This window comes from Odontesthes bonariensis, chromosome 6 (assembly GCF_027942865.1).
Source record: "Odontesthes bonariensis isolate fOdoBon6 chromosome 6, fOdoBon6.hap1, whole genome shotgun sequence".
NCBI classification, from domain to species: Eukaryota; Metazoa; Chordata; class Actinopteri; order Atheriniformes; family Atherinopsidae; genus Odontesthes; species Odontesthes bonariensis.
Window position 1 is genome coordinate 38103926 of NC_134511.1, and position 12297 is coordinate 38116222.

At 40.7% G+C, this 12297-nt stretch overlaps 1 protein-coding gene across 4 annotated transcripts in view; it reads left to right on the forward strand.

Moving 5' to 3' along the window:
• The window catches only part of rtkna (rhotekin a), a 58890-nt gene that overhangs the window by 4987 nt on the left and 41606 nt on the right, over nucleotides 1-12297 (forward strand). Inside the window, exon 1 of one of the 4 annotated variants that reach the window (XM_075468724.1) lies at nucleotides 11701-12288. The exons of the other annotated variants lie outside the window; for them this stretch is intronic. Within the exon in view, the coding sequence (XP_075324839.1) occupies nucleotides 12193-12288 (96 nt within the window). The 5' untranslated portion in view covers nucleotides 11701-12192. Of the gene's footprint in view, nucleotides 1-11700; nucleotides 12289-12297 lie in introns of those variants that run through there. 4 annotated transcript variants of the gene reach the window in all.

A 12297-nucleotide genomic window follows, 5' to 3' on the forward strand; every position in this document is an offset into this window, starting at 1 on the left:
ATTACACAGGCTGTTCCCAGAAAGCCTCTGAATGAAAAATAGTTTAATCTGTTTCTTCAAGTGAAGAATAAAATATAACCAATGTCATTGTCCCCATTGTAATGGCTTGAGTGTTTGCCCAGCAAGTTGGGTTATATAGAAAGCAAAACTTTGTTGTTCAAATATTGTATTTAAGAGACTTTTCACTCTTGAACTCATATGCATATTCTTTCATACTCATATTATGCAAAAGACAAGGCTATGGTGTCGTTTGTTATTTGTGACAATAGACTTTTTGTCTTTTGTGAGATTTCATATATCAGTTATAATTTGTGCAACATTTTTGTTGTTACAGTAAAGCGATAATATCCTTCAGTCTTAAACAGATTAATTTTCACACTTAACTTTATGAAGAAACAGCTGACAGTCATGTTATACTGTGGATGTGTTTACCTGTTGTTGAGCCTCATAAGCCCCAAAGGTATCTGTTTCTGTTTCTTTTCTATGCAAAACGCACATAGCTAATAAAGGTATTATATGTCCTCTTATACTGGCCAGTCACTAGTATGCTCGACAAACCCAAGGACAGTACTTTCTTCATAACCTTATCCAAGTCCCATCGGCCAAACAAACTGGAAAAGCCAATCAAAACTCGGCTTCAAGAGACAGTAGAAGATGTCAAGAATGTAAAAGGTTAAAAATGAATCCAGATCTTTTTGGCAGTTTGAACTTTTTGAAAATCGCTGTTATGCTCTAATACCATCAGTCAGCTGGTCAGTGGAAACATGTAGACTGCTTTCGTGTCAGGGCAGAAATGCTTTTGGTATGTGGTTAGTGTCTCTATGTGGCAACTGGTGTCAGGGCGCAGTTTAACAGCTGAGGGTCTGTTACTTATGTTGTGAATTAACCCCACCCAACTACTGCTCTGTGCTCTTATACATTACATTGCGTTCCACTGAACCAGACATGAACACAGATAGCAGGCGTGTTCAAACAGGAAGTGAGTCATATCCACTGTCAGTATCCAGTTCACACATATCGGCATCTCCATGTACGTCGGCGCATTCACAACCTGCCCCCTCTCTACCATTCAGTATTATGAATGAAAGCTGATGTTTTCAGCTAGCATTAGTCATTGGGGATGGTAGATTGTTAGCCACTTGTGTGTGCGTGCACAGCCTCAGGCAGTGACTAAGCATCAGTGTCTCCTTGAGCAAGGTCCACTTCATATTATCAGACACAGGCGGGCTTTGTTCGCTCAGCATTCGCTGTCCTGTGCGAGGCGATCACTGCCAGTGACTCGTTTAGCAGACAGGTGGAGAGCTGTAGGAGGAAGCTCAATCTCTGGATACATTCCCACACTCCCAGATGTGGAAATTTTCTTTGTGCATCGTATAACCTGTTTCATTCACTTATGGCCTTAGTGGAGTTGATAAAGCCTCTGAATCAGAGTAGTCCAGAACTTCCCTACATGTGTCTGGAATTCTGGGGAGATGTTACAATGGAAGGCTTTGGATTCTGATGTTGTTGTAGCTGATCTCTGCCATACAATATGAAAAGCACTAAGGTGGACGGAAAGTGGTATAAAATGGATAAGATTTGAGTTTAAATTAAGCACAACTTAAAATAATATCATTTCTACTGGATTAAGTGAAAACATCTGACATGTGCTGCATTTATTTTAATAATTCTTGTCTGCTCCTGTGAACTGAATCCATCATCCTCAACACCTTCCCTCATCAGTAGAGCCACATTATGTGGGCCACTCCACTACTATCAGGCTCAGGTCCCCTGACGTTTTAGGAAAATGGGTCCATTCTTGTCTTGTATCTCGGGTCTAACCCACTTTCTTGATCCAGATTACACAGAGGAAGTACTCCTTTGTCTTTACCTCTAGAACCCGAAAGCTGGTAACTATTTGTCTTGGGTTCCTTTTCTTTTTTTCATTGTTCATTTCTGTTTACACACCCGACCAGAGGGCTCAGTCTATTGAGCTTGGCTCAAACACACTGCAAAACAGAACTTCACTGTCTCATGCCGAAGGTATCTTCTTCCTGTGAACACAAGACCCCCACTGAATACTTCTCTGTTAAACATTGTTAGAAGGACACTCACACAAGTGAAAACCCAGAATCCAATGTGTGGTGTCATTTACAGTGCAGGACACTTGCTGTCAACCTCTTTATAACAGAGACCCTAGAAACACGAGAGGCTTTGTCTCCATGAGGAAGAACGCCTCAGTTATGCTGGACATTAGCTGGAAAAAATAGATTCATTTATTCAGTTTATTTCCTCCAAATTTTACTGAAATTATTGAATCAAAGTGGGATTTTTGCATTCAATAAGAATGAATAATAACTTTTCATGTTCTGAGTTAAGCTAGTAACTTCACCAGGGACAAAGTCATTAACTGTCAAAGCACACATTCAGTTGGGCTTAAAAAAATACAGGGCATTCCAGGGTCAGCTCCATCCACTCCACCTTCTCTTCTTTCTCTGCAAGTTTCTTCTTTTATTTTCTTCTGTACAAAGACACTCTTTACACCTCACTCCCACCACCTTACTTTATTGTGAAATAGATGGAGTTGGGACCCGTCTTTCATAACGAGGAATGCTCGGTGAAAGGAATTGATTTTGAAAAATGTTTAGTGGTACGTGTTCTTGTGCGAATGAAGGGTGGGTGTGTTGTACGTGCCCGGTCCTGCGCTGATCTCACCATTGTTTTCAGTTTGTGCAATCTCAGTGAGATACTAAGTCACCTCCATGATCACTGTCAGTGAACTGCATTTAATAACTTCTACTCTGTAGGTGTTTTGGTGAAAGATGTACAGTGGGTACCGTGTTGCTATTTGTAACAAACGAGTCTGCCACTATTTGCTGCTCAGTGTGATCTGGATGTTACTGTGGGGAGGAGAGGACTAAGGAGCACAAGCACCAATGATGTTGTCTGTTATGTTGATGCTGAGCAGGTGTTTGACTTTATGAGACCAGATGGGTCTATTATGCATGTCCGCCTTCCCTGCAAGCTGCATGTTGTCGTCCCCGCCAGCATGGCCACATTTTAATGTGTGTGTTTACTGGGCCCAGTATAGCAGACGGTGTGATGTCAGATCTTGTTGTATCATTATGTTGTTCCTGCTGTCTTAGCAGCAATTTTTTTCGGATCCTTTTCTCAGCTCTGTTGCTGGTTTTCTATTATGGCCCATACCTTAGGAAAAAGATAGAAATACCGTGGATACCTCGTGAATGTACAAAGCAATGTTAAAGGCAAATTAAATGACCACTTTATTAGAAATAACAGACATTGAAGTGATATTTTAAAAACCATTCATAAATCAGGTTGTCCATCGTTAAGAAACATTTCAGTATATCAGTAAGCATGTTTAAATTCTAAAACAGCATAAGAAATCTACTGGAGCAGAGCTCTGAGGAGCAAAAAATCCATTCAATTCAATTCATTTTTATTTATATAGCGCCAAATACAACAAATGTCATCTCAAGGCACTTAGATAGTAAGTCCAATTCAAGCCAATTGGAATTCAATTAATTAATAATAATCATAATTCATAAAATAATCCAATTCGTTCATATAGAGCCAATTCAAAAACAATTTCCTAGCTAAGAAAACCAACAGATTACACTGAAAACTTTATGTTTTTCGGTCCAATCTCCCGGCCTGAGCGTGCCTGAGGCGACTGTGGAGAGAAACGACTCCCTTTTAACAGGAAGAAACCTCTGGCAGAACCAGACTCAGGGAGGGTGGCCATCCGCCTCGACCAGCTGGGGTTTGAGAAGACAGAAAGGGGGGGAGGGGGGGGGGGGGAGGGGGGGAGGGGGGGGGGGGCCGCGGCGGCACTGTAACACCATTCAAAGGATATCTGTTGGAACAGGGAAACACGAGTTAATGACCACAATGATATCACATATACATAAAGAGAGTAAAGTGAGGAAAGGTGTGACAGATGAGGCCCCCCAGCAGTCTAGGCCTATAGCAGCTTAACTATGGGATGTTTCAGGATTACCTGAGCCATCCCTATTCAAGGTAAACACAAGAAACTTGTGCTAACGAAAAAATAAATAAATAAAGGACCAGACTCAGTAAGTAATTCCCTATACTCCCTATATAGATCTGCTCCTCACACCACAACAACCATCTTTTTACAGCCACAAACTACCTCAGCCTCTCACCAACTGCACACCAGTCACAGCGGGGTGGGGATGCAAACCCTGGTTCGGGTAGGGGGAGAAATAAAAGAGGTAAGATAAGCGGGAATGGGATTCAATCCATCCAATATATTCAATTTATTTAGAGTGAAATTTTCTTAAAACATCTGACAGAATGTACTGCGTCAAAAAGGGTTTTCTCAAAAAACATTTGGAATATGACACATTAACAAGACATATAATCCACTACTTCTGATTAAATCAGCTGTTTAGTTCTTTTCAGCACCTCAATTGTGAGTATCTTTTGCTTTGCTTGGTTTAAAATCAAACCCAATATAATAGGAATTTTGGACTGTCAGACAGAAACAGACAATTTGAGAAAGTCCCATTTTTTTCATAGACAGTTTCATAAAACTTTGACTTGAATCAACTAAATAACTATATGACTATGTTGCTGCTATAAAGACACGTTGCTGCCTTAATGTGTTATATGTATGGCACATTATTACATGGTTATTAAATATATGCATTTATTTTCAATATTCTTTGTGTGCATATGTGTTCCCACTCTCACTAGGGAATTTCCCAAAGTACAACTGTTCAGTCAGAAAACCAGACAACTTCTGTGCATGACATCATATTAACCACTGAGTAGTAAACCAGCTTCAAATACCAGTTTATGAATTCAAAGCATTCATATTATTGAGAATCTTTTTTTTTTTACCCCTATCCAAACCTCATGAATATATATATATTCTTTAATGCTTGGAAAATAGAATTTAAACTATCTTCTTAAATTGAATGCACTAGAAAGTTTAGCTTACACAAACAGATTGCCACAGACTCCCTTCTCATTCCTCCTGGCAAGTCTCTTTAAACTATAAAGATGTTATGATGTCATGTCAGTGTGAGTTGTAGTTTCCTGAGTTTTCTCTCTGCAGTTGTTTAGATTCTTGTATTGCTTCTGCAGATGTTTAGACTTTGTGGCTCTTGTTTTAGTTTGTAGACATACGTATGTTTACTTCAAAGTGCAGCTGGTTAGTGTGAGTGTCTAATAAAAACATGTATAATTGCTTAGCAAAGATAACTTATTGGCAAATTAAATTGTGCAATTTAATTATTTTTTCCTCATGTCTTTTTTTCCTTCACTTTTTCACTTATTTCTGTTAAACTCAGCTTTGTCATGTGTAGTCTTAGCTGAAAATGTATACAAGCATGTTACATCTTTTACCATTCTTCTTTTTACATTTCCTCAATGCAGTGTACAACTTCTGACACTTTTGGATTGTCTGACATGTTGTTTCATCTTGCTATTCCTGCTGCTGTCCTGCAGAGGGAGCCATTGCTCCATTTCACATTCATAAACGTCTACGAGACAACTTGTTCTCTTCTTGTTCGCCTTTCTCTCATCAATTCCTTCATTACATCATATTCCGTATAACTTACATTAATTAATAGTCATTTTAGCAATAAATTGCCTTGGTGCACATATCCTCTTAATTCCACACACATCTTCCCTGATATTGCACGGCCGGCACCCCTGAGGGCAGAAATCAATGGAGATGAATTTCCTAACGAGTAAGTTTCTCTCTCAGTGGCCTGTCCGTTCCGTCAGAGTGATGAGTTGCTGCAGACTCCTGTGAACAGCTGAGGTAGCGTTCCTGAAAGTCTGCAATGATTCTGGGAAGCAGCCAAACTGCTGAACTGTCTCCAGAGGTGTGTGTGTTTTTTCTTTTTTTCAAGTACTCGAGCCTGTTTTTCCCTCACAGCTAACAGCACAAGGGGTAATGTTGATACAAGATCGTCCCTGCTCTGTTGCTTCAGGCAGTGATGGGGCCATCTCCTCCCCACAGACTGTGGCGCTGTCATTCTTTTCTTTCAGCTTGAGATATCCAGTGAAAGAAAAATATCTGCGACATGACTTATGGTTCCTTGCCTGACTTTTCATCTCCTAGCTGCTCAAGCTTTGATGATTAAGAGCACAACTCCATGCATCATAGTGTGTCCTGTACCTAACCTAAGAGTAGAACTTTCATGACTCAGGCTGACTTGTTATCACACTGAAACTGATCCACCTAATAACAAGGCAGACTGCTGGTGAGATGTACAGCGCCATTACAGTGTCGCTGAGTCTGAGTTACAACTTTGTGGCTGACAGCACATGTTTTTCATGCTATAAAGCTGAAAACTGTTCTCTGGGGGAATTTCTTTATGAAACGTCTGGTTTCACAGCTCATCACAGGCTGATGTCATCAGGTTACAGATGTAACCCAGTGACTCCTGTAATTCAACCATGTAATCAACTGTGTCCTGTGACATTCAAATCAGTTGTGTCAGATCATTTTTTCCAGTATATTACCTTAAAGCTTTGTCTTGTTCCTGTACTACTTCTTAGGTCTGGAACTGCACAGTCACAAACATTTTATATTATCGTTAAGCCACAAAACAATAAGCTTTTGAGAATGCCCTTCTCCTTTTTAATGCACTTTTCCCAGGGGATAGTTTGATGCCCCTGCAGGTCTTTCTCACTGTCCTTTTCAAATTCTCTGCCTGAAGGTTTAAGAATACACTAAGAAAAAGCTCTGCAGTAATTCAGTATTTTATTTGTCTTCTTTGCCTAATGGGAAACAAACAGGGAGGGCTTCTGTTTGACAGGCCATAATCACACAGTCAAAGCTTGATTAGCTGCGTTCGTCTCATTTTGAGATTGCTTTGTTAGAACGTCACAGTGTGAGTATAAGGGTGTCTTTGGTTATTTATGTCTAGAATGTGTATGTGTAAATGTAAATATAGTTTTGTGTGTATGTGTGTATTTAAAGTGAGTGGGAGCTGGGGTGGGGCTCAGTTTTCAGATTTGGTTTAGATGACAGTCAGTGTTCTTTGTTGTGGTTTCGGGCCTGGCTGTCTGAGGCCTTTGTGTGTTACCCTGCCCTGTTCTGCTGCCACATTGTGCAGGGGAATAAAGACAGGTTTAAACCTTTCACATAAAGATTATCAAAGGTTGCAATGAGAGTGCCAATTAGTGCTGATTAGAAGTTGAAAAGGACTTTTGTACAGTAATAATCAGCATGTTTTTTTCTGAATTCAGCATTTCTGAATTCAACATTTTACACACTGGAGACAGAAGCTCAGGAGGTTGAGAAGTAATGTTGCTGGTTCAGGTTCAAACTTTCCCAGTCAACAAGTAAAATATCCCTGATAAGATATTAAACCCCACACTGACTGTTCCAAATGTGTTCCACGCTCGTAAGTAATGATGGATAAAGTGTGCATTAAATCACTGTAATGTGTGAAAGTAAAAGGAAACTCCGAAATGCATAATATGACCTTTTCTTTCATTTCTCTTTGGGATTACTGGAGTATTTTTTTTCATTCCATTCTAGTTTCACTTAATTTAAACAAACCCTTTCTATTAGGTAATCCCAACTTACTCATAAGAAACAACTGAGGCAAAAGTAACATTTTCACCTAAACTGTTAGCTGTACAAAACAGTTACATTTCATAGGTCATACCTCCGATTAGGATTTGACCTTTATTAAAATTTAAGACCTTTGGTTTAAGGTCGAACATCAGTCAAAAGAAAACAAAAACCTTTTGGGTTGTTAACATCTTGATGATAAGCTGTCACACATTTTGAGTACTAGTTTTTATATTGCATTAGTTTCCAGATAAATGGACTGTACTTATATAGGGCTTTTTTAGTCTATCTGACCACTCAAAGCGCTTTTACACTACAAGCCATATTCACCCATTCTTACACACACTCATACAGCACTAGGGATGGGAATGGAAAACCGGTTCTTGTTGAGAACCGGTTCCCAGTGTTTCAATTCCTTGGAATCGTTTGGCGATTTTGCAAACGATTCCCTTATCGATTCCAGTGGGCGCGAATGACGTCACCACGCAACGTTGCGTGGCGAGTCCAGCGCAGCCAGCAGCCAACAGTAAACATGGCGCCCAAGCGGTACGAACGCTCGAAAGTTTGGTTACACATCCCTAAAAAAGACAACAACAGGGTAACTTGCAAAGTGAATATTTCACCTAAGGGAGGAAATACTACCAACATGCAATAACTATGAATGAATGTCGCGTTTTCGATCCGCTCCGGGCTAACGTTGGTGAATCTGAACCCAGCAACGTTAGCAACGTTAGCATGTCCTCGGCTAACACTGCAGGTAACTAACTAACTAACAAACACTGCCTATCATGTTAGCGCCATTTGCCTCATTGTAAAACCTGCTGTTAGTAACGGTTAAGGTTAAATGAATGCCTTCTCATGCATTACATTTAGATGAAATCATGAGAGACAGAGCCTGACTGGCTCAGAGCCTGAGGCTGGTGGTACTACCCCCAGTTCACCTCTACCTCCAGCTTCTCCTTTCACCAGAGCAGGGAAGAGTTAAATTACCCAGGCCATGATAGACCAATGTGGACCTCACCGTTGTTGGGTTTGTAAGGTCATGACTCGTGTTACTTCTAAACTAAACAAAGTTCATGCTAATCGAGCGGTTTGTTGTCCTTTTTCTCCAAATGAGAATCGATAAGGGAACCGATAAAGAACCGAATCGTTAAGCAGAATCGAAAATGGAATTGGAATTGTAAAAATCTTATCAATTCCCATCCCTATACAGCACGTCTTAGTCTTTGCATGTTACAGGCACATTGATGGACGCATCGGAGGAGACCTACAGTTGACATGTGTTCCACAGAAGCTGGGAATCGAACCGCTGATTCGAACCCCCAAACAACCACCTTCTAATTGGTAGACGGCTGCCCTTTCTCCTGAGCTACAGCCGCCCCACAAGGAATACAAGTTACATTAGAATTTGGAACATGAATACCAAGTTTCATGGCAAGTTGTATGAAAAATGAAAATATGAAGCTCGCGTTGTTGCAGTAAGGATTCACATTTGCATTGACTTTGTGAATGCTTCAACAAAACTCATTTGAATCAATTCAGTTGTGGAGTTATTTCAGCCTGGGCCAGACAGAAAGATGACACCATGCCTTGGGCAAGCATAGCTAAAAATAAAGCGGTCATGCAAAGTTATAAATAAACTTGAACATAATTTCCTAAATTTGCAGCAAGAAACTGTTCTGCACATTCTTTTGCTTATCATGTATTATTAGACGTAGACAGGTTTTGATTTGTCTTGCCTGTTTTTTCCTTTCTAACTCAATTTATAGTTGACAACCAAATAATGTTTTTACGGACGTGAACATAAATCTTTCCTACAATGGGTACTATTTTTCTCCTTATTTTTTTTTTGTCAGTCCATTTCATACACCACATATAATCACGCACCTGTAAACTTTCTTCAGTGCAGCTCCACCACCAGCTAAACCTCAGCTCTGACTCCACCATGTTTCCTCCAGCTGATTAAGTGCATGAACGGGAAGTTTTCCATATTCCTCCACACATCCGTTCTAAAACAACAAAGCTCCGGGTATTGTCTTGAAAGCGGTCCAACCCACTCTGCTTATTCCCTGTTTTGTTCAAATCTCTGAGTTTGTCTTGGATTAACTGATTGTGTAATGCATTGCTTTCACAACTATCTAATAGCAGCCACTTAGCACATCTGCCTCTGTTACAAGCTGTCACAAACTGCTAATCCATTACTCCATCAGTAGGTAATCGTCATTTAACATAGCAAAATCCCAGAGAGGCTGAAAGGTGTTATGACTTTGCACTAACCACTAATCTGGATACCTGAGTTTGCTTCACCCTCAGTGGCTTTGGGCCAACTTAGTTTGAGCTGGTTGCCTGCCAGCTTGCCTGCTAACAGCCCTGTCATTGAGATAATAGCTATTTTCTGTCTGTTTTTGTTCTGCCTCTAGGCTTTTGTCCTCTTAGTTTTTGTGTTTTTCTGTTGGGAGAATATACCTGCAGCATGTTCTGCTTCAAGGGGCTACCGCTGGTGTCACAAAGTCACATAAAGCCGAAAGAAAAATAAAAGTGATTTCCTGACTTGGAATTTTTTTTTTTTTCTGCAGTGTATTTTGTGTTTTTTTTTCAGTCTTTACGGAAGAAAAATAATTTTTCAAGACATTTTTCAATGAAAAGTGAGAACTGCTCTTGCAAACTCAGTTTCACGTCATTGAAGTTAAGCCGGTTTAACAGAGGTTCGATACTGTGGTCAGCTTGTTTCTGGTTAAATGAATATTTTTCCAGTTCAGCTATTTCCCAGATCAACTCTCAGGGGGACTTGGTTAAAAAAATCATTTATACACTAAGATGTATGTATCCAGTGGCTGTGCACTTTCTTAAAAGAGTTTAAATTTTTTTTCTGAACCCTCCCTCTGTACATTCATGTCGACTATTTCTCTTTCCACCTCAGAACAGTAAATCTCCTGTCTCAATGCTTTTGTTGGTGCCTGCCACAGATTAGCCGGGTGATTTAAAACTCTTAGGGTGGAGGCTTTTCTTGGGGAAATGACCCAGCTTTCTACTGACACCCCTGACTCTGCTCCTCTGGGGTGAAAGGGCTCTCACAGCCTCTTTTGTTTTCACTGTTAGAATGTGTAAAAAGTTAAGAGCACGTGTTTCAGGGTGATGGAGAACCACGTGGACATGTGTGTGGGGAGAGGTGGTCTCTAATAACGTGGCAAAGCGAAGGGTTTGGTTTAGAAAAACAGAAGAAAATCGATCTTTCTCCTCATGACAATATTTAAGAAAGGCCAGTGACTATGAACGCCCCGTGCTTTTTGGATGCCAGAAGAATGAGTGCATTTTAATTACTGTGGTTCGCTGAGCAATACACGGCGTGACGGTTTCCTGCTTTAGGGGGCTTGTGCTGCAGTTTGGTCTCACCAACACCACACAGGAAAATACACACTTCTCACACTCAACAGCTGTACTGGATCGGTATTGGCACTCCAAAGAGGAGAAGGATATTAATGCTTTTATGTCTGTGATCTTATGTGTGTGTTCTGAAGAGCTGAAGTGGATTGACTGTAAGCCATTTTTCCCTGACAGAAGCGGAACCATCTGTAGAGTTTATGTATGGAGGTCACATGGAGTAAACGTGGGGATTCTTATTTTCTGGGTATTGGGAGAGGATAGGCTACTGTCATTGCTCACTTGAATGGTTCTTTTTAAACAACTTTGTCATCTATTGAATAAACTTTTCAGCGCTAAATGCGAAGTTAACGCGTCTCACGAGGAGCCAATGATTTTGTTGGATAAATACCAAATCTTTCATTTCAAAGCAGGGTCAAATGTCAGTTTCTTTAGTTTAAATAGTTTTAAGAGGTAATTACTCAAGTTACATGACATTTTCATGGTACATTTTCATAATTATCCCAACTACAGGAGCACCGGCTGACACGGTTCTTATTTCACTATTTATTGTTAAGCTTGTAAAAAGAACAAAGCTCCCCACCCCGTTATGCCTGCGTGGTAGTGCGGCATTTGCTATTTATTTGTTTAAAAGGGCGCGGGTGCTGCTAATCTCTCCCTCATCCCCCTCTTTCTTCTTATTTTTAAGTTCATTATCACCACCAGAGGCGCGTCGGATGGGTTAATTTAACACCGAGTAGGGGATCGCCAGGGCGCACACAGTGGACTAGTTGTGCAGATCACTCCCGCGGAGGCGATGCCCTTTTGTGGAAAGGTCTCTTGTCACAGAGGACAGACGCCATTCACAATCGGGACACAAGGACACAAAGAGAATAACTTCATTTTTAAAAGGCTCCATTTATTCCTCGCTGCCGCTGGGTGTTGACTGTGGGTGTTTGACAGAATCTTTGTTGCCTGGAGAAAAGTGGAGAAGAAGAATAAGCGCCGTGAACGAGTTGGGGGGGTTTCACGCTGATGGTTACTACAGTGCAGTCGATGCTGTCATCTGCTCCACCTTAAGTCTTCTTTCCTGGAGTTACCAGCCTTGTTTTGGATGAGGAGCGGGACTCTTACGCATAGTTTTTACGCGCCGATTGTACGAGCGATGATCGCACGAGACACTGTCGTGATGAATTTTCCTGCGAGGTAGCTGTTTGAATTCTGTTTCTTAACTTCAAGAAGAAGTCATTTTGTGGTTAGCTGCATGAAGGATGCCAACTGATAAATTCGCAAACATGGAGGAAAAACTGTGGATATTGGAGGACCTCAATATGATGTATATCCGTCAGATTGCACTCAGTTTGCAGGTAAGAGAA